Source organism: Saccopteryx bilineata, chromosome 3 (genome assembly GCF_036850765.1).
Source record: "Saccopteryx bilineata isolate mSacBil1 chromosome 3, mSacBil1_pri_phased_curated, whole genome shotgun sequence".
In the NCBI taxonomy this organism is placed as follows: domain Eukaryota; kingdom Metazoa; phylum Chordata; class Mammalia; order Chiroptera; family Emballonuridae; genus Saccopteryx; species Saccopteryx bilineata.
Window position 1 is genome coordinate 300,649,763 of NC_089492.1, and position 26,310 is coordinate 300,676,072.

The 26,310-nt window shown below is 39.1% G+C and overlaps 2 protein-coding genes across 2 annotated transcripts in view; both read left to right on the plus strand.

Annotated features, from left to right (window-relative positions):
* LOC136331947 (zinc finger protein 420-like) overlaps positions 1–26,310 on the plus strand; it is a 335,310-nt gene that overhangs the window by 41,523 nt on the left and 267,477 nt on the right.
* LOC136328839 (zinc finger protein 420-like) lies at positions 1,150–22,980 on the plus strand. Its single transcript, XM_066264830.1, has 4 exons — positions 1,150–1,344; positions 13,929–14,055; positions 18,618–18,691; positions 19,481–22,980. The coding sequence occupies exons 1-4, from the start codon at positions 1,150–1,152 to the stop codon at positions 21,425–21,427; spliced, it is 2,343 nt and encodes a 780-aa protein (XP_066120927.1). The 3' UTR covers positions 21,428–22,980.

Genomic DNA, 26,310 nt, shown 5'->3' on the forward strand with positions numbered 1-26,310 from the left:
CTAGCGTGCGGAGGACCTGGGTTCGATTCCTGGCCAGGGCACACAGGAGAAGCGCCCATTTGCTTCTCCACCCCTCCGACGTGCTTTCCTCTGTCTTTCTCTTCCCCTCCCACAGCCAAGGCTCCATTGGAGCAAAGATGGCCTGGGCGCTGGGGATGGCTCTGTGGCCTCTGCCTGAGGCGCTAGAGTGGCTCTGGTCGCAACATGGCGATGCCCAGGATGGGCAGAGCATCGTCCCCTGGTGGGCAGAGCCTCGCCCCATGGTGGGCGTGCCGGGTGGATCCAGGTTGGGCGCATGCGGGAGTCTGTGTGACTGTCTCTCCCTGTTTCCAGCTTCAGGAAGAAAAAAAAAAAAAAATCACTATCAGCATGTGATACTTTTTCAAGATATGTTAAAATAAATTGTTTTTTGTTTTGCTTTTTTTTAATATCCAGTGGATTTACCTATTTCAAGTCTACATATCACATTTAATTTAAAAAAAAAACTTATTAAGATAAATCTTATTCTGTTGACTATTTGCTTTCCTGTAAATAGTCATTAACTTCTGAAATATGCTTGATGATATCTTATAACCAGTGCTTAATATTCTTTGCCAAATGAAGCAGTCTCAGCTTTCTAAAACTTGACTGTAGAAGTCATTACATTAAAAAGGATTCCATATCATTTCCTTTTCAACATATTGCTTCTAGTTTACATTTTGAGCCCTGCATTTTTTCTAGTGTCTGTCATGTGTTGAAACAGCTATTGGTATTTAGTAAACAATATTTGGGTACGTCATTGTGCACTTGGTAAGGATGTGTACAATCTTAAAAATCATAACCTTGTGTTGTGAGTTCTTCTGATGTTCAGGTTTTTCATCATTTTTATAATTTGTTGAATTAGTGAGTGTGAGCTACCAAGCAGCTGTTGCTCTCCACTCCCTCTTGTCCACTCTCTGAAAACACTGAAGGACAGCCTGGATTGACCTGAAACTTGGTTCTTATACAGCCCTTTTATATGTTAATGTGATATGCATATTTTTATAGCTAACCATTTTTCCATGTTTTCACCCTTAAAACCTGTATTTATCATTTTTTGTTTTAAAAATAAATTTTTGTAATTTTCTGGAAAAGAAAAAGGAATTGTGCCCAGGAAACAGGTCTTTCTAGATGTTCTACTCCCAAGCTCTCACAGTACCCAGAGGTCTGAGAGTGCTGGGTCTGATCCCCCGTCAGCCAGTGCTGCTGAAAACAGCTCTGAGGGAGCAATGCAGGCACCGCAGGGACCTAGATAAAGATGCTGTATCCTGGGCCCTTGTAAAGCCAGTAGCCACAGCCACCATCACAGCTGCCTGGCCCATGCAGGTTTGCATTTGATTCAAATAGACGGTAGTGAAACAACAAAACCAAGAACTGGTGGGCCATTAGCTTTAATTCTAGCTCGCACCGGGTAGGTGAGAAATACACACAGTGGGAAAACACTCCCCTTTCCATTCAGGGCTCCCAAAGCCACTGACTTATTTGAGTTTCCTAGAATCAAAGGTTTCTACCTCACCAGCCTTATTCACCTCTGTTCCTCATCTTTCTGCACAAACTGGCTTCTCCTTCAGCACTCCACCATCTTGGCTGCTTCTCCTTACAATGCTCATTTCAGAAACTGAGAGAGCCTATGGTCTCTCTTATTTTATAGTGTAGAAATTAAAACCTTTAATCCAATATACAAACAAGGAAGTCTCTGATACAAAGTCACTTACTGAGGCATAATGGGATTCCTCATAAGAGTGCACCATCCCACATCATGCAACAGTCAAGGGTGTGGAGAAAGGCTTAGTGTTGAGACAATCTTAGTATTAAAAGGGTGAGAAAGGCTTAGGCTTAAAACTAAGCCTTAGGTTGCCTGACCTGTGGTGGCGCAGTGGATAAAGCGTCGACCTGGAAATGCTGAGGTCGCCGGTTCGAAACCCTGGGCTTGCCTGGTCAAGGCACATATGGGAGTTGATGCTTCCTGCTCCTCCCCCCCTTCTCTCTCTCCTCTCTCTCTCCAACCCCCTCTCTAAAAAAAAAAAAAAAAAAAAAAAAAAAAAAACTAAGCCTTAGGCTATAAGGACCCTGCCTTTGTACAGCCTGTTCCCCACACACAATGCAAGAGCAAACATACATCATATTTGCAAACTTATTTGACCCATAGCCCCACTGCAGACCTGCAGAACCACAACTTAGAGTGGAGCCCTCATTCCCAAGGGACCTGCATGCTTATTAAAGCTAAACTGCCCCCCACCACGTGTTTCAGGTTAGATCAGGTGTGGCCAACAGTTTTTGCCCCTGGGCCAGATTAGAAAGAAAACTTTTTTCATGGGCTAGACGAAATATTAAAATTAAAAAATGTTAAATACAAAAATGATTTATTTAAGTAAATAAAATTTTATTATGTAACTTGTTTATGAATAAGTGAGTGAAAAAAATTTAATATACAGTATTATTTTAACAAAAATATAATTACATACTGTATAAATATCCAAACTATCGCAATCAATCAAAACAATATTTAATTAGTAGAATGAGCTTGAAGGGGTTATATCACAAATAAAACAATTATTTCATTTTACAAACAGCCTGGACACGTTTTTCAGTTATCAACTGCAGCAATTGTCTATGCTAACAATGCCACTTGATTCAGCACACTTGACCACAAAAATAACAAATTGTTTGACCTTGGGTGTGCACTGGCAAACTCCGCCTAAAAGAATGTGGCTTTCTTTTTTTTTTTTTTTTTTGTATTTTTCTGAAGCTGGAAACGGGAGAGACAGTCAGACAGACTCCCGCATGCGCCCGACAGGGATCCACCTGGCATGCCCACCAGGGGCGAAGCTCTGCCCACCAGGGGGCGATGCTCTGCCCTTCCGGGGGGTCGCTCTGCCGCGACCAGAGCCACTCTAGTGCCTGGGGCAGAGGCCAAGGAGCCATCCCCAGCGCCCGGGCCATCTTTTGCTCCAATGGAGCCTTGGCTGTGGGAGGGGAAGAGAGAGACAGAGAGGAAGGAGGGGGTGGGGGATGGAGAAGCAAATGGGCGCCTCTCCTATGTGCCCTGGCCGGGAATCAAACCCGGGTCCCCCGCATGCCAGGCCGACGCTCTACCGCTGAGCCAACCGGCCAGGGCAGAATGTGGCTTTCACATCGCCACTAAACATCGAACAGTTCATATCGAGTACAGACGAGTATAAAAGTTGTAAATCTTTATAATGGAATTTTTTAAAAAAATGAAGTATCGCACATCCATTCAACCAATTATTGGAAGTTAACCCTAGTTAGTTACATGCAGAATTCTTTTCCACATATCACTATCTTCTTAAATATCTCGATTTTCAATAATCAAAGATGCTTCCGCTTCTGAGTAGCTGAGATTTTAAAGTAGCGGAAAATATTAAAAATTTAATCGCGGGCCGCATAAACTTATTATGCAGGCCGGATCCGGCCGCAGGTCTTGTGTTGGCCATGCCTGGGTTAGACCAACTGAGGACTGTTAAGGAAGGCATCACCTGAGACCTCTCCTACAGACTGGGAGAGCTGCTCTGGGTGGAGCATCATTGGTGTGTTCATGAGCTGCTCCAGTTGATTCCAAGGTGAGCCCAGGGATTAACAGGAAGGTTTTGGGTTTCATTTATTTTTGTTTCTTTGTTCTTTAAAACAGAAAGTTTATTTAGAATGTCATAGAGGTAAAAGTGGGCTTAGGGAACAAGTTTCAGAGGCAAAAGAGGAACCCTGGAATCTTAGGAGAGAGACAGGGAAAGGTAAGAGGGGAGCACCCAGAATGCATTAGTGAGAGTGGGGAGCAGGGATGGTCAGGGGAGGTGACAGGGTGTTGTGTTGGGTTTGGGCCTTCAGGAGAGCAGCGCCTGTTCTCATTGCCGTGGGAATGTGTGGACGTCTGAGGGAGGACAGACAGGTGAAGACAGGAAAATAATACAGTGTGGTCTCCCTGCAAGAGCGCTTTTGTCTGACTCCAGTGAGGAAGGACAGAAGAGTGTGGCCTTTCCAACATTTCCAGGTCCTTCTGTCTGTGAGTGAGGTGGAAATGGATAGAGTGGCTGTGTGGACACCTCTGGCGGCACATTCTCAAAATGCAGACCTGACTCCTCAACATATTGTCGCCTGAGAAAACAAGCAGAAGCAGGACCAGGACAGAATGGCTGCTTCTCAGGTAAGTGATGTGTCCTGGGCAGAGGCTGTGTTTGCTTTTCCTTCTAACTTCATTGGAATTAAGATTGTAATTCCCTACTTCTCCTGTTCCTGCCCAGTGAAGTTTGTTTTATTTACTCATTTTTCCTTTTTTAAATTGTCAAAATGAGCAGCTTGTATACTTTCCTCTTTTGTCCCTGAGCCTTCTGTGCCTTCTCTCCATCCAGGCTCCCTGAGGGCATGAATAATTCCCACTGTGAATTAATGACCTTCTACTGACATCAACCTGGGAGGGCACCTGTGTCAAACATCCATATGAGGACAGGCCCCAGGCTGGGGCAACAGTGAAGGGAATGTAGGCTTTAGGTTCATGTGACTGTAGTATCATCTCTGTGGGTCAGGATTACGGAACTGCAGGTAGGAAAAGCTGAGGAAGTTCCCACAGAGAAGAGCAGCTAGAAGAGACTTGCTCACTAGGTTGTTGAGAAAGACTTGCTATTTAAAGGGAATGTTGCCTGACCTGTGGTGGTGCAGTGGATAAAGCTTCGACCTGGAACGCTGAGGTCGCTGGTTCAAGGCCCTGGGCTTGCCTGGTTAAGGCACATATGGGAGTTGATGCTTTCTGCTCCTCCTTTCTCTCTCTCTCTCTTTCTCTTTCTCTTCTCTAAAATGAATAAATAAATAAAGTTTAAAGGCAATGTTGAAGAACAGAACAAGGGAGGACACATGTGGATGGACAATTGCAAAAATTGTAGATTACGTTTGAAGTAAAACTCAAGGTCTACCCTCCACTCTGTTTCACAAAATAGTCTCACAGCAAAGTAAGAATTATCTAGTTCTAAGATTGTGTATGGTAAATTTTCACATAGGATTGTGGTTGCTAGGCATCCTATTCTGTGAGAACAATAAACAATAAAAAATTTTCAGCTCAAAATTATGTATGCATTTTCCCTCGTGTTTTCTTCCCCTGTGCTATTCAGAGTGTGGCACGGGGACCAGAGACACTGGTGTCACTGGTACAAAGTGAACATGTTACACAGGTGGGACAGGCTCCATCCCAGAGCCCCTGAGTAAGAGTCAGTGTTTTTAGAAAGTGCAGTTCACTGTTGTCTGTGTCAGAATTGAAGGACTTCCATTTCCACCTCATCCTGTTTCAACTGAGAAATATGCACAAATGCTTGTGAATGATACAAATCCACGTGCCTGTGTTGATACCTTCATTTGTTTGTTTGATTGATTGACTGATTTAGAGAGAGAGAAAAACATGAATTTGCTGTTTCACTTCTTTATGCATTCATTGGTTGATTCTTGTATTTGCCTTGATCGGGGATTGAACTTGCAACCTGGCATATTAGGATAATGCTCCAACTGAATGAGATACCAGGACAGGGTGTTGCCGTAATTTTAAATTTTATTTTTTTGGCTGGTTAGCTTGGTGCAAAAACATCTGCCTGGTGTGTGAAAGTCCTGGGTTTAATCCCCGGTCAGGGTACACAGGAAAAGTGACCATATGCTTCTCCACTGCTCCCCCTTCCTTCTCTTTTTGTCTCTCTCTTTCTCTCTCTCTCTCTCTCACCTTCCTGCAATTGTGGCTCAAATGGTTCTAGCAAAGTAATTCCAGGTGCTGAGGATGCCTCCATGGCCTCATCTCAGGTGCTAAAATAGCTTTGTTACCGAGCAATGGAGCAGACGCCCCAGATGGGCAGAACATTGCCTGGTAGGGGCTTGTCAGGTGGATTCTCGATGGGCATGTGTGGGAGCCTGTTCTTCTGCCTCCTTGCCTTAACTTAATAAAACAAAATTTATTTTCCTGAAAAGTAAAGTCTGTGCAGTTGAGGACAGGTGTCATCCTCCTTACTCAGTGTTAGAATATATGTTAAAGAATATTACTGTGTATAAAAAAAATAAAAATATTACTGTGTGTAAAAGAACAAAAACAAAAACTTTTTTTTTCTTTTTTTTTTTTTTTTCTGAAGCTGGAAATGGGGAGAGACAGTCAGACAGACTCCTGCATGCGCCCGACCGGGATCCACCCAGCACGCCCACCAGGGGCGACGCTCTGCCCACCAGGGGGCGATGCTCTGCCCCTCCAGGGCGTCGCTTTGCCGTGACCAGAGCCACTCTAGCGCCTGGGGCAGAGGCCAAGGAGCCATCCCCAGCGCCCAGTGGAGCCTTGGCTGCGGGAGGGGAAGAGAGAGACAGAGAGGAAGGAGGGGGTGGGGGGTGGAGAAGCAAATGGGTGCTTCTCCTATGTGCCCTGGCCGGGAATCGAACCCAGGTCCCCCGCACGCCAGGCCGACGCTCTACCGCTGAACCAACCGGCCAGGGCTAAAACAAAAACTTTTAAGAAAAGAGAATATTACTAGGTGAAAATGATCTTACTGGATAATTCAGAATTCTGTCCTAGGTAAAAAACCACCTCTCCTGTGTTTTCATGTTGGGTGATGTTGTTGTGAGTCGGGGGGTGCAGAGAGAGAGATCAGCAGACAAAATCATCAAGGACTAGCAAAGGACCACTGCTCGCTCAGGCAAATGGCCTGGAGTTCACGCTGTGTCCTAATTTTATTCACAAGACTTCAAAAAGCTTGTTTACTGAAAAAATTGGCATAACATCAAGTGTAACTTTTACTTAAAGATACATGGAGTGCACCTGCAAGATAGCTTAGTAACAACATAATATCAGAAGGCATTAATTGCTATTGCTTCTATGGATCCCACAACATTCCTCTCCTTATCTTAAGGGATAGCCTTGGAAAGTACAGAAATCTTATGAGAATGTTTTACTGAGAAAAAGCCCAGCAACTGCCTTCAGTCACATAGACCTGTTTCAGTGACCCGCCTTCAAGTCACAAAACAATTTTCTTGGCAAAAATTCTTTTCTTTTTGTCTGTGTTTTCATTCAAGGCCATGCAATGGGTTATTCCACTACATTTCCCCCTTTTTGTTTATGCTGAATGTTATGAAGCACCACAGAAAACACAGCCTTCTGTCATTCATCCCTTATTTATCTTGCTTTAATTTGTCAACAGAATACATATAAAAGAAAACATAGAATGAATATTATTATAAAAAGTCTTACAGTGGATCCCCAAAATCCTTTAATATATTCAATAGGATTTAATTATGATAAATTATCCATTAGTCCCTTCAATATAGGTTGACCTGTCAGAATTTCTAATTTTCTTTGAAAAACCTCATGAATATGTCTTTGTAATTTAATGATTCCTTTAGTTACATTATAATGATTTAACAAATGTTTTTTTTAACATTTTCCTAATGGAAATCAGTACAATTTTAAGAAATAGGGGTAACACATAAAGTAGTTATATTCTAATTACATCTGAGCTTAATTTGTCTTTGCAGGCTAACAATTTGATCTCTTAACACAATCATAGTCTGTTCTAAATCATTAACTTTAGTATTAATGTTACTATTTATACGTTATTGAGAAATCCACAGTTGTTCAGAATCTTCATGTCATTTTTGCACGAAGTCCACAGTCTGTATACTTTGATGTAATGTAACTCCAGATACAGCAGCCGCGGTGGTTACAGCTATTAGTTCCATAATGATGGGGCAATGATCAGTCTAACCAGTCTCTTGGTTCACTTCAAGGACTTAATAAGATGTTGTAACAGCATCATGGAAGGGGAACCCTGCCACATCTGATGCATCTGTACTGGAATCCAGACTCCTGTTCAGGTTCTTAAAATGTAAAGACTTTGACTATTTTATTAAGAAGAATAGAAGAGTTAATACATGTATAAAAAGCACACTTATTGCAAGTTATTGAATAATTTTCAGCTGTCTATTTGGTTTCACCTATAACAAATATATAAAGCAATCTAACACAAGCAGATATAAAATGTGTTTCATTTTTTTAAAGATTAACATAATATAATTAGAAGGATGATTTTTCCAGATTTTCCCTTTCTACACTGACTTATGTTTAAGTGCCATGGCTACTTTCCACAAATGATATTGTATAGGACCAAATTTTATATGAGGAGCTTGAGGTGATATCCCTGCTCTATGCTATATAATAGTATGATTACTTTGATCACCAGCTATAATTAAACCATTGTTATTATGCCACCTTAAATCAGCACCCTGCCCTTTAACTTAGGCAGAACTAGCTATGAGGGCTTTAATCTATAATGTTTTACATACAGATATATTACTTTTAAATCTATATCCTTATAATAAATGTGTTTTTTTTTCATCTCCTTTACAGTTATTTTTGACAATAGAGAGCCAAGCTTGAGCTTCTATGTTTAAACAATGTGGCTCATGTCCTATACATATAGGTAATTCCTCAACTCCTGTTGTATGATTTTCTAATTTTACACCTTCTTTTGAAGGTGCTAAGGGACCTCTATCATGTAAAGGTCCTAGAAGCCAATTAGAGTCATTAACAAAAATAGGAAAGGCACTATTTTCCTAATGAATAGCTCTACTTAATGGAGGATTAGGAACATATGCCTAATAACTAAAATTTTCAGCTCTACTTACCGGAATTGTTACCAAAGCAATCATTGCTAAAATGAGGTTAGTAGCATTTTTTTCTAGTAGCTTGTAGCATATTTTTACCATTTAAGATCAGCTTTTTAAGTTGAACCCAACTTGATATTTTAACCTTTTCAATACCTAGCAGCAGTACCTTTAAGATTCTTCTTTTGAAATTCATTTCTTCCATCTCAGCAATGGGAAGATATGGAAAGAACCTATTGTTCTTATTCATGTTGTTAGTTTAATTCTGTGAGCAGGACTCCAAAGGACTTCACCGGATTCTGCAATGACACAAGCAAACCCTCTTCCCCAATGTTGCACTACACTAGGTACCTATTAATCCAACTCACTTTTATAATGCACAGGTTGATTAATCTTAGAACTGTTATTTTTTGTCCAATGTCTGTCTGCAGCAAATTATCTTCTCCTGTATTTAAGAAATTTAAAGTAAATAAAGCTTTGTGTAACATAATTCTAGGAAATAATCTCCTTTCTTCTTCCCCCTTTTGTTTAAGTAACATATTTTTTAGAGTGCAATTACTGCATTCAATAATCGCTTGTTCTTGTGAATTATATGGAATTTTAGTAGTATGTTTAATATTCTAAAATGCTAAGAATTGTTGAAATTGAGTAGATGTATAGACAGGACTATTGTCAGTTTTAATTGCTTTAGTAATGCCTATAACATTAAAAGCTTCAATAAGATGTTGAATAACACAATTAGCCTTTTCTCTAGGCAAAGATGTGGCTTATCAAAAGGAAGAATAAATATTAATACAACCATACATAAGATAATTTTTTAAAAGAAGAAATATGAGCAATATCTATTTGCTACAGGTTATTACTGTGTTGCCCTCTAGGATTCATTCCTCTTGGTAATGGAGGAGCATTTATAATACTATACTGAGGACAGTTTCTAACAATATTCCAAGTTTCTCATTGGGTTATTTTAAATTTTTGCATTAAATCTTTTTTATTTGTATGAGTCTTTGTATAAACCTTAGTAGCTATTTTTATTGATCTAATGAGTAATTGATCAACTTCATTATCTGTAGTAGACATAGGTCCTGGTAAAGCTGTATAAGAATGAATGTGAGTTATATAGATAGGCAAATTTCATTCCTACAATAAAAGTTGTAACTCTTGAAACAATTTGTGCAATCTAGAACTATTATTTGAAATATAAACAGTTTCTATAAGTTTAATTGTATGTTCTACATATTGTGAATCAGTAACAATGTTAATAGGACAGGATGTTTGAATTTTGTCTTTAACTACAATCAAACTACACTGATTTAAGGTTTCAGAAGCATTTTTAAGGATGACTGAAAGTTCAGCATTATTTTTATAAGCTATTAATATGTCATTTATATAATGGATTATTAAAGATTGAGGATATTTCTAACAATTTTTTCTAAAGGTTGATTTACATAATGTTGATACAGTGTCTGACTATTCAACATTGCTTATTTAAGTAATATAAACTTAGTAAGAATAGTTAGTTATGCTTATTTTTATAGACACAACAGCTAGCATTGCTAGAAACAGAGTCAATGATGTTTTTTGAAGTCTTAGTCTTAATTAAAAAATTTTTTGCCTCCCAGGTAAGTTTATTTAATTGTCAAATTTCCCTTTTTTCTATTTCCAACTTATGCCGAGGCTTCAATTTTCTGGAAGGTATCTACTAGTCCCGTATCTGTGGAGATAAGAGCAAATCCTCACCCCTACATTTTGTCTACATTGCTGTTGTAAATTAGCAAACTGTCCATTTAAAAAAGTTCATCTTGTGTAATATTAATAAGAGGGTTAGCATTAGCATTTTGATTAGCTTGAATACAAGCTTGATTTTCCTAAGTTATAAATTGTAACTCTTTTGCTTTTGAAAGAACAGTCCAAGCTAACATTTCTAATTTTTTTGAAATAAAACATTCAGAGTCTATGAAGAATGATAGTAGTCCCTGTGTATAAAGACAGTTAGTTTTATACTGGGAGCAAGCTGATTTTAACTCTTTTAAGAGCTTTGACAGAAATTTGGTCATAGTGAGTATAAAAAATGCCTTGTCAGAGTATAAAAAATGACTGTAATTTAAAAAGCTGCTCTTTTAATTATTTATAAGATAAATGTTTTTCTTTATCAGAGGCCAAATGACCCTTGTTATTTTCCTATTGTAAAAGAAATCTTAGAGCTTTGTTAAGGGACTTTCCCTAAGCCATGCAGCTTAGTGACTACTTTCTAAGTGGGCTAAAAAGAAAACTAATGTTGCTTAGTAATAAGAGATGTATTAGCTTCTATATTTAAAAGTCTTTTGTACTGTTAAGTCTATTATAGGGCATTAGAGTAACTAAATTTTTGCTTTCCTCAGTGCCTCCTTTTTCAGGATGTTGCCTTACAAGCAGCCAATTGTCTGAATCAGCTTGAGATAAATTTTTTAAATGACTTAATTTTGTTTAATTTCTTAGTTTTACAAATTTGAGCATATTTTACACACAAACAAGACAATTTTCAACACAGAAACACAAGTATAACATATAACTTTAATCCTGATACTTGAATTCTTATTTGATTTCAAACTTTGAATATACCTTACAATGTATTAACTAAATTAGCAAGTCTTAAGGATCTATATTCTATTCAATTTAAATTTAAATGAGCGCTCCTTATAATTTCTAATTTTAAAGCAAAAAATATGTGGATGAAACTTTTTTCAATATAAAAGCCAGCATTTTTAATTTTTGTATATAAACACAATTCAGGCCTTAAAAATCACATTTTAGCCTGACCTGTGGTGGCGCAGTGGATAAAGTGTCGACCTAGAAATGCTGAGGTCGCCGGTTTGAAACCCTGGGCTTGCCTGGTCAAGGTACATATGGGAGTTGATGCTTCCAGCTCCTCCCCCTGTCTCTCTCTCCTCTCTGTCTCTCTCTGTCTCTCTGTCTCTCCTCTCTAGAAATGAATAAATAAAAATTAAAAAATTTTAAAAAATCACATTTTAGACAACATCAAACAAAAACTAAACAGAAATTAGAATCAGACAAACCAAAGAGAAACCCGGGATTTCAGAGCACAGTCAGACTAGAAAGATGCCTGCCTGATTTTAATCAGGGCATTTTCTGACAGAGGGACTGACAATGGATGAGACTAAACAAAATTTCCCCAAGAAAATTCTCTTGGCAGCTGCTGGGATATTTTTATAGTCAGATCCAACACATGTCCCCTGCCTCAGTTTCCAGGCAAAGAATAAGAAAAGAACAAAATGATAGGCTCAGAGGATTGTAGCTAAAACACCAAAGAAAATTAGTATTTATTATTTTATTATTACAAAGACTAGAGAATTCTAAGGAATTCATGATTCTTCTATATGTCCTTAATTTTATAATTGATTTGTACCAACTGATGTAAAGCTTTAAGCTTTATTTCTTCCTTGTCTCCAACTTCCAGTGATTTGCATCCAGGCTTTAAGACAAGCGATCTAATCTGAGCTATAACCAGCATCAGGATAACCAGTTTGTTGTCCCACATGCTGCATAACGCCAAGCCATGCTGATAACATTTAAAAGTAGCTCCCTGGGGAATTTGCTTGGCGTTCATGCGAAGATATTCGAAAGAGCCTCCTCTCTCCACCAAGATTTGAATTGTAAATATTGTCCTGGTTCCAAAACCATACTAGCAAGTAAATCCCAATCCAAATAAATGATTAAATGATTATTACAATGGGAAGAGATAAAACCTTGAACATATGCGGACTGAGGTCCATACATAGCAACAGATTGTTTGACTAGCTTTAAGAAAGTAAATTCAGTTTGGTCAAATTGGATATTATGCCCTCCCCCAGGATCTGGAGCATTGAGAGGAAAAGAGTGTTGAATAATTGGAAAAATAGATACAGAAAAATTACTAGAATTAGATTCTAAATCATCATGATGCATAAGTACCTGTTGCATTTCAGAGATTTCAGGGAATTGAAAAATCCTTCCCCTGCCAGTACCAATTAATTCTTGACCTTGAACAGGAGGAGCCATAGGCTCACATATATCTTGCTTTTGAACAGGATAAGCAGTATACTGATTTCCATTCTCCTGTTGTTCCAGTGTAAATTGTAGTTTTACTTAATAAATGTTTTAGACAGGCAACATCATCCATAGGGGCTCCCTCATTTTTAAGAAAGAGGAGCTAAAGGCCTGTGGATGGCTGAATTTCATTAACATTATCAGTAACTTCAGAAGCAGAGACAGTATTGTCCCAAGTCATTATTCTGTTCATTCTCTGTGCTGAATCAGATCTTCAGGCTCATTATAAATGAACCTCACTCAAGTCTTTAACAGAATCTCCATTCTGATTGCTAAGGGCCAAGGGCTGTAGCATAAGATTATACGCAGCCCACATTTCAGCATCAAGTGGATCTCCGTGCTATGAGACACGGGGTAAAGATTTTCCTACTTGTTGCCAAACTTCAATTCAATTGATTACATGTTCAGGAGTATACCATAACCATGTTTCTGAATAGTATTATTTAAAGACGTAACCAAACCTTGTCTTTATCTGAATATGGATTAGACCCTTTTAAAAGGGATTGTAAAAACTGTGTACATTAATAATTCTAATAATGAAATGGGAATTTCCCATGACTTTGCTAGTTATCCTAAAGTTTCATGTACACAGCGAGTCCAACTTACCCTTTTAGGGTTCCATCTGTTCCCAATCTCTTCTTAAGGCCCCACAGTAGGCCCCAAATGTTGTTGTGAGTCGGGGGCACAGAGAGAGAGATCAGCAGACGAAATCATCAAGGACTAGCAAAGGACCACTGCTTGCTCAGGCAAATGGCCCCGAGTTCACGCTGTGTCCTAATTTTATTCACAAGACTTCAAAAAGCTTGTTTACTGAGAAATTGGCATAACATTAAGTGTAACTTTTACTTAAAGATACATGGAGTGCACCTGCAAGATAGCTTAGTAACAACATAATATCAGAAGGCATTAATTGCTATTGCTTCTATGGATCCCATAACATTCCTCTCCTTATCTTAAGGAATAACCTTGGAAGGTACAGAAATCTTATGAGAATGTTTTACTGAGAAAAGCTCAGCAACTGCCTTCAGTCACATAGACCTGTTTCAGTGACCCGCCTTCAAGTCACAAAACAATTTTCTTGGCAAAACATTCTTTTCTTGTTGACTGTGTTCCCATCCAAGGCCATGCAATGCGTTATTCCACTACAGGGTGACATTATGAACCCTGCTTATGACTTTTGACAATGTATCTTTCAGGAGACTTTGACCTTCAGGGATGTGGCTGTGGATTTCTCTCAGGAGGAGTGGGAATGCCTGGACCCAGCTCAGCGGAAACTGTACGTGGATGTGATGTTGGAGAACTACAGGAACCTGGTCTCCCTGGGTGAGGATGACTTCTTTCTGGAGCTTATTCTGCACCCACAGGGCTTTGTCTCCTTGATTAGGAGAATGTCTCCTTTGGGCTTTGCCTTGCATGGCTGATTTCAGAGCTGTCCTCAGGGAACTAATATGGGGGTTTACTGGTGTAGAAAGAAAAGCTTCATGCTGTACATAAATCAGAAGTCAGTGTCTGAAAACTTCTGTGTTGTCTAGAATAATTAAAGTGTAGCAGAAAACTGTATTTTGGAAAATTAATTTCTATACTGTTATAATCAACCATGTCTCCTCATCTGGGCATAAACGAAATTGGAAATTGAAACTCTGTCAGAACTTATGTTTTCTTTCTTAATAAACATGTTATGCTGTCTGTAAGTCAGTCCTGGTCCTTTTTTTTTTTTCTTTTTCTTTTTTTCTTGAGACAGAATAAGGGAGAGAAGTGAGAAACATCAATTTGTAGTTCTGTCACCATAGTTCTTCACTGGTTGCTTCTCATATGTGCCTTGACCTGGGGGCTCTAGCCGAGCCACTGACCCCTTGCTCCAGCCAGTGACCATGGATTCATGTCATGCTCAGTCCCATAATCTCATGCTCTACTGGTGAGCCTGCACTCAAGCCAGTGACTTTGGGGTTTTGAACTTGGGCCATCAGTGTTCTAGATCAGCACTCTTCAGTGTGCCACCATGTGTCAGGCTGTTTGAGTTCTCTTTTTGGAGGAAATATAGGAGCTCTGCAATGTGAATTGAAAAAAAAAAAAACAGTATCCTTCCAGCCAGGTAGGTGGGATGAGGAGGCAGATGACACAGGTGAGAGATCTAAAGGTCACGGAGGAGGCCAGACCTTACAGTGTGGTTGGGAAGCTGCTGCAGTGGAAAGGGCTGTGAGAGGCCCAGGTGTATCCCTGTTGTCATAGAGGGACAGCTGGTCTCCAACACGTCCCGTGCTCCTGCGTCGGGACTCTGCTTTTGCTTCAGTGACCTCCATCATCACATTAGCAGTGGGGGCGGGGTCCTCCCCTTGGATTGAGTGCCACTGTGATTGGCTCCTCTTCCATGGCTTTGAGGACCTGGGAAAACCTGTGCATGAAGCTGAGGAACTGTATGAGATGTTTTTCCTCATGTAAGAGTTTATGAAGGAAGTGGTTGAGATCCTGGAATTGGCTGCAGAAATTTCAGGAACCTTGGGGACAGATGTCATGTTTTCAGGTTTATCATTTCTAATTTTGTAGAGGTTTCTCATGAGACCCTACAGAGTGTAGACTCAGTGGTTTCATCACAACATAAGGCACTTCCCCAAAGTGCAAAGATCTAATTCTCTGTTTCACTTTAAAATGTCCTTTTTATTATGAACTATCATTAAAAATTTCCAGCCTGTGTTTCATAATTCTTCATGTTAGAGTATTTCATGTCTCTGTATCTCATAGAGCCCTTCAATAAGTTACTGCCATAGGTGACCTTAGACTCTTGCAGGGGTCCCCAAACTTTTTACACAGGGGGCCAGTTCACTGTCCCTCAGACTGTTGGAGGGCCGCCACATACAGTGCTCCTCTCACTGACCACCAGTGAAAGAGGTGCCCCTTTCTGGAAGTGCGGCGGAAGCTGTATAAATGGTTTCAGGGGGCCACATGCGGCCCGCGGGCCGTAGTTTGGGGATGCCTGCTAGAGTTTATCCCAGCAGGTATGGAAGCGTTCACTGTTACCTTATTTCATCATCATTGTCATTCTGTAATTCTCTCCTGTCCAGTCCAGAGCTGCCCAGGACTGGGTCATTTTGTGTTTATTCTTTTCTTTTTAAGACAGACAGACAGACAGGAAGGGAGAGAGATGAGAAGCATCAATTCTTTGTTGTGGCACCTTAGTTGTTCATTGATTGCTTTCTCATATGTGCCTTTACCGGGGGGCTACAGCAGACTGGGTGACCCTTTGATCAAGACAGCAACCTTGGGTTCAAGATGGTGAGCCTTGCTCAAACCAGATGAGCCCACACTCAAGCTGGTGACCTCAGGGTTTTGAACTTGGGTCCTTCATGTCCCAGTCTGATGCTCTGTCCACTGCGCCACTGCCTGGTCAAGCTGTATTTTCACTTTCTGATTAGATCTTTGTCATAGTTGTACTTTGGGATTCACAAGTGCTGATGTGACATGCTGGAATATTCGTTTGGAGTAAGAAGTGGGTTACAGAGTTATTAAGCATTTTATATTTAGGAAGAGGCTTTGTTTCTTAATTAATTTACTTCAGGTGATATCAATGATGAGGTTTTCACTTGCTTTCTCCACATGTACCTTTATCATGGTGTACTTAATTTGAAAGACTATGGTTTTTTTTTTTAATATTTTACAACTTTCTAGAAATTTCTTTACTTAGAAATGAACATTTTCTTATTTCTTTTTTTCTGTGAGGTGCATTACAACCTATACATTTTGTGTAAGAGTAGTTGAAATACATTAAGCCTGGAAAAGGTTCTCATGTCATTTAAATGTTACTTTATTACAGTTATCTTTTACAGTTATATTTGAATGATTTGACTGCATTGTCTAAGAAATTTTTATAAGTGAAACTCATATAGTATTCAGAATTCTAGGGATAAATTTTCTAATCTCATTTTTTATTTTCTTTTATTCAGTAGTACTTTATTTTGTTGTTGTTTTACAGAAACGGAGTGAGAGACAGGGGAAGATAAAAACAGACAGGAAGAGAGAGATGAGAAACATCATTTCTTCTTTGCAGCATCTTAGTTATTCATTGATTACTTGTTCATTGATTGCTTTCTCATATGTGGTTAGACCGGGTGGCTACAGGAGTGCGAATGATCCCTTCCTCAAGCCCTTCCTTGAGCATGGGATCATAGACATGCCAGAAACCCCACGTTCAAGCTGGTGATCTTATGCTGAAGCCAAATGAGCCCATGTTCAAGCTGGCTACCTCAGGGTTTCAAACCTGGGTCCTCCGCATCCCAGTCCAATGCTCTATCTACTGCATTACCACCTGTTCAGGCTCAGTAGTATCTTTAATTACTTTCAGCTTTACAACATAGTGGTTAGTCCTTAATATACTTTCGAAAGTGTGAAAGTGTTCCCTGTGATGTTTCCTGTACACAGCATAATTGTTACAATATTATTGACTACATTGCTGGACTTAAATCCCATAACCACTCTGTAACTTCCAATGTCTTCTTTATTGCTTCATCTTTTTGAACCAGTTTCTCAAGTCCCCTGCCCTCTGACAGCCATCACTTTGTTCTCTGTACCTGTGAGTCTGTTTGTGGTGTGATGATTCATGTATGTTGTTATTTCTTTATTTTTATTTAAAAAAATTCTTTTTCTGAAGTGAGGAGCGGGGAAGCAGAGAGACAGACTCACGCATGCGACTGACCGGGATCAACCCAGCATGCCCACGAGGGAGAGACGCTCTGCCCATCTGGGGTGTTGCTCTGTTGCAACCAGAGCCATTCTAGTGCCTGAGGTGGAGGCCATAGAGCCATCCTCAGCACCCGGGCCAACTTTGGTTCAATAGAGCCTTGGCTGTGGGAGGGGAAGAGAGAGACAGAGAGGGCTAGCTGGCCAGGGTTATATTGTTGTTTTTATTCCATATATAAATGACATTATGGGTATATATTTTTTTACCTGACTTATATCCCTTAACACAATATATTTTATATGTGTCTATGCTTTTACAAATGCAAAGATTTCATTCTTTATTAATCCATTTATATCTTCACATTTATCATTTACATTTTTTATCTCTTTTTTGCTCCCTTTAATTTTTTTTTTTATGAGACAACAGGGATAGAGATGAGAAGCATCAACTCCTATTTGAAGCACTTTTTTTTTTGTTTTTTTGGGTTTTTTTTAGGCACTTTTTATTGGTACATTGATTGTTTATTATATGTGCCTTGACTGGGGGCTTCAGCTGAGCTCCTAGGTGACCCTGTGACTCTGGGCTCAAGTTAGCAACCATGGGATCATAGAGATGATCTCACTTTCAATTTGGTGACCTTGCAGACAAGTTGGTGAGGCAGAACTCGAGGTAGATGAGCTGGCACTCAGGCCAGAGACTATGGGGTTTCAGACCTGGGATCTCAGCATCCCACGTTGACACGTTTGTCTACTGCATCACCACTGGTCTGCCATTTTTTATTTTTATCAGTCTTCAGTACTGCAGTCGGCGTGTTGGCACAATTCCTTATTTTAGTAGTCAGTACAGTGCATTCACTGTGTACTGCCATTCTCTTAGCACTCTGTGTCATGAAGAACACCCTCAAGAAGCAGAAAAGCAGCCAGTTCATTGAACATACAATACCGTCATCTGTGTCTTCTAAGAAGTCACTGGGAATTGGGAATTTTCTTATAATATTGCCGTTGTGAGCTAGTGTATTTAAACAGAGATTGTCAGTAATGAAAGCAACTTTTCATCTCTCTCTGATATGAGTTTCCTCATTGTTACCTTTCTTGGTCTTGCTTTGGACTCCTAACCTGCTTGTAGAGTACTCAAAATGTAATTTGTTCAGCAATTTAGGTATGTTCACTCACCTTTGTGCCATAACTATGAACATTTATTTTGTCTCTCTCAGTTATGCCATTAGAAGACAACCAGACCATGTTAGAGAAAGCAAGAACAGAAGATTTCTTTTGTAAAACAATACTGGTAAGATATGGAAGGTGTGGTTTTGATAAGGTATACTTAATGAAAGCCTTGGAATTTTAGGAAGAATTTTCTGAAAAGAAAGGTTGTTAATATGGAAAATACTACCTGGGGGCAGTTATTTGTTTTTTATAGAGAAAGGGTTAGAAGAGATATAGAGACAGAAACGGGTAGATAGAAACACTGATTTATTTCTCTATGTGCCCTGACAAAAATTGAGACTAAAACCTTTCCATAACGCAGTAACTCTCTAACCAACTGAGGTATCAGGCCTAGGCATGACAAATATTTTTTAATTAGAACCTTGTTTTTTAAATAGGTCAGAAATATTACACATTTTTGAAACTCCCTCTTTTAGTCATTTAAATTGCATATCAATGTATTTCTAAATGTGAAGATCAAAAACTAGTTTTTACTACTATTAAATTCCGGAAAGAAAATCTGAAAAACATAGAAATTTATGTAATCTTTAGTGTGAATACTCATTTAATTTGTTTAAAATGTATAATGAGATTAAACATTCTGTCAATGATTTCTAACCTTTAGAGATTTATAATGACATTTAAAATTCAAATGTGATCAATTTGGAAAAACCATTAACAAGAAATTCTTCTTCACCAAGAAATAACATTTTTTTCATATCAATGTCTAATTTTCATAAACTTGGCAGCATGTTTTTTAGAACAATCATGGTATAATAGGTTTAACAGAGTAGTTATTTGGGAATATGTATTTATGTTAAATGAAATTATAGTTTTCACTAAAGGCCTTTCTCTCTTTAATGATTACCAGAGTACACAAAATGGAAACATAAATTATCAATACAATGAAAATTGGAAAAACTTTAACCAAGAATCAATTTCTAATCAAAATGAGAAAACTCTGTTTCCAGAGAACCATTATAAACATGAAAAAGTGTTTGACCAAACGTCACATTCCAGTATCCATCAGGTTATTCATATTGTAAAGAAGACAAATGAACAATGTAAGTGTGTTGAATCTTTTAAGAAATCATCAAATCATATTGAAAATGAGAATATTAATACTGAGGACAAAGCTTACAATTATAATTTGAGAGCTTTCAGTGAAATTTTTAATATAAATAGACTTAGAGAAACCCATACTGGAGAAAAAATTGATCAATGTCAAGAATATGGTAAAATATTTAATTGGCATCCAGGTCTTACTTTACATGAGAAAAATATTCACACTGATGTAAGACCTTACAAAAGCAGAGAATGTGGCAAAGACTTTTGTCATTCCACAGCTCTTAGTAACCATCAGAAAATTCATACTGGAGAGAGGTCTCATAAATGTTTAGGATGTGATAAAACCTTTAGGTGGAACTCACAGCTTATTATACATCAAAGAACTCACACAGGAGAGAAACCATTCAAATGTGGGCAATGTGGCAAAGCCTTTAGCCATTCCTCAACTCTTACTAACCATCAGAGAATTCATACTGGAGAGAGGTCTCCTAGATGTTTAGAATGTGGAAAAACCTTTAGGCGGAACTCACAGCTTACTATACATCAAAGAATTCACACAGGAGAGAAACCATTCAAATGCAGACAATGTAGCAAAGCCTTTTGTCGTTCCTCAACTCTTAGTATACATCAAAGAAGTCACACAGGAGAGAAACCCTACAAATGTCGAGAATGTGGGAAAGCCTTTAGCCATTCCATAACTCTTACTGAACACCAGAGAATTCATACTGGACAGAAGTCTCATAAATGTTCAGAATGTGGAAAAACCTTTATGTGGCACTCAAAGCTTCTTATACATCAAAGAATTCACACAGGAGAGAAACCATATGAATGCAGACAATGTGGCAAGGCCTTTAACTATTCCTCAGCTCTTATTATACATCAGAGAACTCACACAGGAGAGAAACCATACAAATGCAGACAATGTAGCAAAGCGTTTTACCAATCCTCAGCTCTTACTATACATCAAAAAAGTCACACAGGAGAGAAACCATACAAATGTCAAGAATGTGGCAAAGCCTTTAGCCATTCTTCAACTCTTACTAACCATCAGAAAATTCATACTGGAGAACGGTCTCATAAATGTTTAGAATGTGGCAAAAACTTTATCCGGAAATTACACCTTACTGTACATCAAAGAATTCACTTGGGAGAGAAACCATACAATTGCATGCAATGTAGCAAAGCCTTTAATGATTCCTCAGCTCTTGTTAAGCATCAAAAAAGTCACACAGGAGAGAAACCATACAAATGTCGAGAATGTGGCAAAGCCTTTAGCCATTCTTCAACTCTTACTAACCATCAGAAAATTCATACTGGAGAGAGGTCTCATAAATGCCTAGAATGTGGTAAAACCTTTATCCAGAAATTATACCTTACTGTACATCAAAGAACTCACACGGGAGAGAAACCATACCAATGCAGGCAATGTGGCAAAGCTTTTAACCATTCCTCTACTCTTACTATTCATCAAAGAACTCACACAGGAGAGAAACCATACAAATGTAGAGAATGTGGCAAAGCCTTTAGAAGTTCATCAGCTGTTAATAAACATCAGAAAGTTCATACTGGTCAGAGGTGTCATAAATGTTTGAAATGTGACAAAACCTTTACAAGTTCCTCAGCTCTTAAAGATCATCAGAGAGTTCATACTGGTGAAAGATCTCATAAATGTTTAGAATGTGGCAAAACCTTTATATGGAACTCAAAGCTTATTATACATCAAAGAATTCACATAGAAAAGAAACTGTAAAAATGTAGAGAATGTGGCAAAGTGTTTAGCTTTTTCTCACACCTTACTGAATACCAGAGTATTCATACTAGAGAGTAGTCATACAAGTGTGAAGCATGTGGCAAGGACTTTTTCTGCTGTCCAGGTCTTACTGCACATACTGGAGTGAGACCTTACAAATGCAGAGACTGCAGCAAAGCTTTTAGTTGTTCTGGGACCCTTACTGAACATCAGAAAATTTATACTGGAGAGAGGTCTCATTAATGTTTAGAAATTGGAAAAACCTTTATGTGGAAGTCACAGCTTATTGTACATCAAAGAATTCACATGGGAGAGAAATCATACAAATGTAGAGAATGTGACAAAACCTTTCAAAGGTCATCAAATCTTACTCAGCATCAGAAGGTTTACAAAGTGAGAAGCCCTTTAAATGTGGTGAATGTGGCAAAGCCTTTGGCCAGTCCTGAAACCTTAGTCAAAGTCAGAGAGTTTATGCTGGAAAGAAACCTTACATTTGTAGGGAGTAGTAAGGTTTTTGCTTTCAGGGGAATCTTACTAAACACTAGAGAATTCATTTGCAAGAGAAGTCTTACAAATGTGGAGTTTGTGGAAAAACCTGAAATGTCTTCTCTCATCTTTCTGAACAACAGAATACATACCTGGGAGACACCTCGCAATTGTAAAGTATGTGACAAAGCCTTTTACTTGTGCTGAAAACTTGCTTAACATTGCAGAATTTACGATGGAGAGAACCAGTTAAAATCAGTAATTTGACAAAATACTTAACCTTTGTTCAAGACTCACTGAGCATCAGAATTAAGCCTTAAAGTGCAATTTATATTCCAAAGTCTTTGTCCTTATTCATATCTCTTACTCAACATCTACTAATACTGCATAGAAGAGGAACAGACATAAAGAACATGAGAAAACTTTACACAGTATACAAACCTTACTCACCAACTCTGGTAGCAACAGAATTTCTCACACATCAGAACTTTCACCATGTATAGCCCTTAAATAAGTTCTCTGCATATCTTAACAAAGTCTCGCTCTTTTAGTTTTTGTTTATTTCTTTTGTATTTTTCTGAAGTGAGAAGCGGGAGGCAGAGAGACAGCCTCCCGCATGCACCGAACCGGGATCCACCCAGCATGCCTACCAGGGAGTGATGCTCTGCCCATCTGGGATGTTGCTCCATTGCAACTGGAGCCATTCTAGCAGGTGAGGTGGAGGCCATGGAGCCTCCATTATGTGTAATGGCATGCAACATGTTTTGCAAATATATCTGGTTTCACTGTGCTTTCATTTTGAAATGCACACTTTACACGTTCTAGTTGGATTTTTTTTACACCAGTGACTATTTTTTCTAAAATGTTGTGTTTTAGTTGCCCTGAAAGCCTAAAAAGTGAATCAATGTAAGAAGTTTTTCTAGAAGTACCAGAAGACGTGTTAGGTTCTGAGCAGCCCTCATTTGAACCAGCAGATACCCATTCCCTAGCTACTTCAAGTAGAAACTTTTTGTATCTTATTTTATTTTGTCTGTTGTAATCACAGTAAATTTTGAATGCATTAAATAAAGCACAATTGATCAGAAAGAATGCTACTTTTTTAGACCACTTATACTTTTTCAAAAGATACTGCTGTTTGCCAAATATTGGTCTGCTAAATCGACTCCTTTCATGGATTTGTTGTAGTCTGTGCATGCAGATTTAACTATATCTTTCATAGAATTTCTTTTTTGCTTTCCAGTTGTTTTCATAGAGGCATCGTGGATAGTTGCTATTATATTCATTAGTCTTTTATCTTTCCATGCTATAAGGACAATGGGTTCTTTCCATAAAAACATCATTTTTCCTGTCTGAATATTCTTTGATTTTTCTTTTAGTACTTTTGGCAAGTCACGGTTTTCTCTTATGGTGCCACAAATTAACGTTTTCTAATAACATTTCAGCTGTAGAAACGCTGTTGCTGTAATTATCTGGTATACATGATGCCAAGAATAAAGTTATGGCTCTAAGACAGATAATATAGTTTCTTGCAGCCTTTTGCCTTCACCCAAATACATCTCAAAGTTGCAAATGTATCCGCTCTCGCTTTCAGAAAGCATTCTCACTAAAATCCCATGTTTTATTATTTTTGCCAGATTATATGTTCTGAAGGTGATATGTCCTCCATGTGGTATCATTGCTCCACCTAGGCATAATTCCTGCTTATGTACATGCAAAGACTGAAATTTTAGAAGAAAGTAATCCAAAAGAGGCCTAATTTTATACAGTCTGTCTTCATTAGATATATTTTGTGAATTATCACTACGATAAAAAAGTGTAAGAATTTGCTCGAACCTTTTTCTGCTCATAGTTTTAGGAAATATTGGAGCTTCAACCAAATGCTCCATTGACCAGTAAAATGTGATTGTTTTGTCTCATCAATATCAACAAACCAAGAAAACTTCTTTAAATTGGTATTGGTAACTTTCAACCATGGTACAGTTTTAGTAGATTTTTTTGTAAAATTGTTCCATTTGATGGTGGTATAAATTGGTTTGAGAAACAACTAAATCAAAAATCTTGTCACTAGGCCCTGGCCGGTTGGCTCAGCGGTAGAGCGTCAGCCTGGCGTGCGGGGGACCCGGGTTCGATTCCCGGCCAGGGCACATAGGAGAAGCGCCCATTTGCTTCTCCACCCCCACCCCCTCCTTCTTCTCTGTCTCTCTCTTCCCCTCCCGCAGCCAAGGCTCCACTGGAGCAAAGATGGCCTGGGCGCTGGGGATGGCTCCTTGGCCTCTGCACCAGGCGCTAGAGTGGCTCTGGTCGCCGCAGAGCGACGCCCCGGAGGGGCAGAGCATCGCCCCCTGGTGGGCAGAGCGTCGCCCCTGGTGGGCGTGCCGGGTGAATCCCCGTCGGGCGCATGCGGGAGTCTGTCTGTCTCTCCCCGTTTCCAGCTTCGGAAAAATACAAAAAAAAAAAAAAAATCTTGTCACTAAAAGGTAATTCCATTACTTATGTTCTATGGATCACAAAGGTCAGCAGTTACACTTGAAATATTTGAATAATCCTTCAAAGTTGGTATAATACAATTTTCAATCCACTTTTCTTCAAAATCACTTTTACTATCAGATTTTATTATATTTCTTTTTGTCATTTTTGTGGACTATCTGCCTCATTACTGTCTTCTGATAATCTATCAATTTCTCCATTACTACAATATATTTCAAAATCACTAGGACAATCAGATAAAGTGTCCATATAATTTATTGAAAAGTTCTTCACCTTCACGATCTGTCATGGCTGAAAATTTTGCAATACTATAATTGTGATAAAAACCTAAATATTAAGAAAAGTTACTTTTCCTATAATAAACTGAACATGACAAAGATTTTACAATATTTTTGATATGTATGTTCAATCTGTGAGTGGTTAGAAGATAGTCCAAGTGTAGACAGTGCAACACTGATAGTTTTTGTTTACCATAGCTTCAGTTTTGCAGTCTCAAGCCTGGAGGAGTGAGAAGATAAAAAATCTGGGTGAGGCCCTGGCCGGTTGGCTCAGTGGTAGAGCATCAGCCTGGCGTGCAGGAGTCCTGGGTTCAATTCCCGGCCAGGGCACACAGGAGAAGCGCCCATCTGCTTCTCCACCCCTCCCCCTCTCCTTCCTCTCTGTCTCTCTTCCCCTCCTGCAGCCGAGGCTCCATTGGAGCAAAGATGGCCCAGGTACTGAGGATGGCTCTGTGGCCTCTGCCTCAGGCGCTAGAATGGCTCTGGTTGCAACATAGCAATGCCCCAGATGGGCAGAGCATCGCCCCCTGGTGGGCATGCCAGGTGGATCCTAGTCGGGTGCATGCGGGAGTCTGTCTGACTGCCTCCCCATTTCCAACTTCAGAAAAATACAAAAAAAAAAAAAATCTGGGTGAGAATATAGAACAGAGTGCTGTTTTTTGAACTTCGACTGTCAGGGTGAAGAGTCACAAACACAATAATGCTATATTACCCTGAGTTTCAAAAATTGAAATAGGTAATGAAAGTGCAAACACGAGTTGCATTGTGAGTGGTCAACAACATTTGGGCATGAAAACACTAGTTATCTCATGAGTAGTTAACATTTGGGCATGAGATCATGGGTTAACTCGAGCGGTCAACAATGTGTTAATGCTTTCTGTGCAGAGTGTAGTAGTGTAGAGAAATCAACTGGAAATTACAGGTAATTTCACAGAGATTATACGAAGTTTCATTCTGTTTAGTATTATTTCATTTTTCCATTGGAGAAAACATTATATCAATGTTTTTAAATTATTCTTTTTGTTAGTGATGTTATCCAGGTAATTTTTTGGTCTCTGCCAATGGGTTTATCTGAATACTAGTTGACATCCTATCACTGTATTTTTCTGACATTTACATGAAGTGAACACACAGGACAGTGCTGTCACTCTAACAGATGCTCTGTAATGAAGAGACCTGAGTCCCAGTAGCAGTGAGGCTGTAGGGCCAGATGGGAGATGATGAACACCCAGAACGCCAAGTTGGCATGAACTCTGCATGTGAAGTGAGGACACCTGTTCCCAGGCTGCACAACTGGCTCAACTTGGGAAAATAAAATTTGTTTTATCCCTTCCTGGATAGCTCATTTGGTTAGAGCATCGTCCCAGCACGGAGGTTGCAGGTTTGATGCCTGGTCAGGGCATATGCAGCAACAGATTAGCGTTCCTCCCTCTCTAAATTCAATTAAATTTGTTTTCCATTTCCTGTTTCTTTTCATTTTCATTTTTTTCCTCAGCTTTAGACATCAGAGCCATTTTATTGACGTTCTGTTGCAATAGTATCGCACTGCTTTCTCTCTCCCTCTTCAGCCATCCAAGATCTGTGGGTTTTCATTTGTAATTTGAAATCTTTCTAACAGTGAAACATCAGAAT

Bases quoted from the DNA above. Each gene is read 5' to 3' on its own strand.
- LOC136328839 (XM_066264830.1), top strand. From the start codon at position 1,150: ATGTTCTACTCCCAAGCTCTCACAGTACCCAGAGGTCTGAGAGTGCTG. The intron at 1,345-13,928 runs GTTTGCATTTGA...TGTATCTTTCAG, and splicing joins CAGCTGCCTGGCCCATGCAG to GAGACTTTGACCTTCAGGGA. The intron at 18,692-19,480 runs GTAAGATATGGA...AATGATTACCAG, and splicing joins TCTTTTGTAAAACAATACTG to AGTACACAAAATGGAAACAT.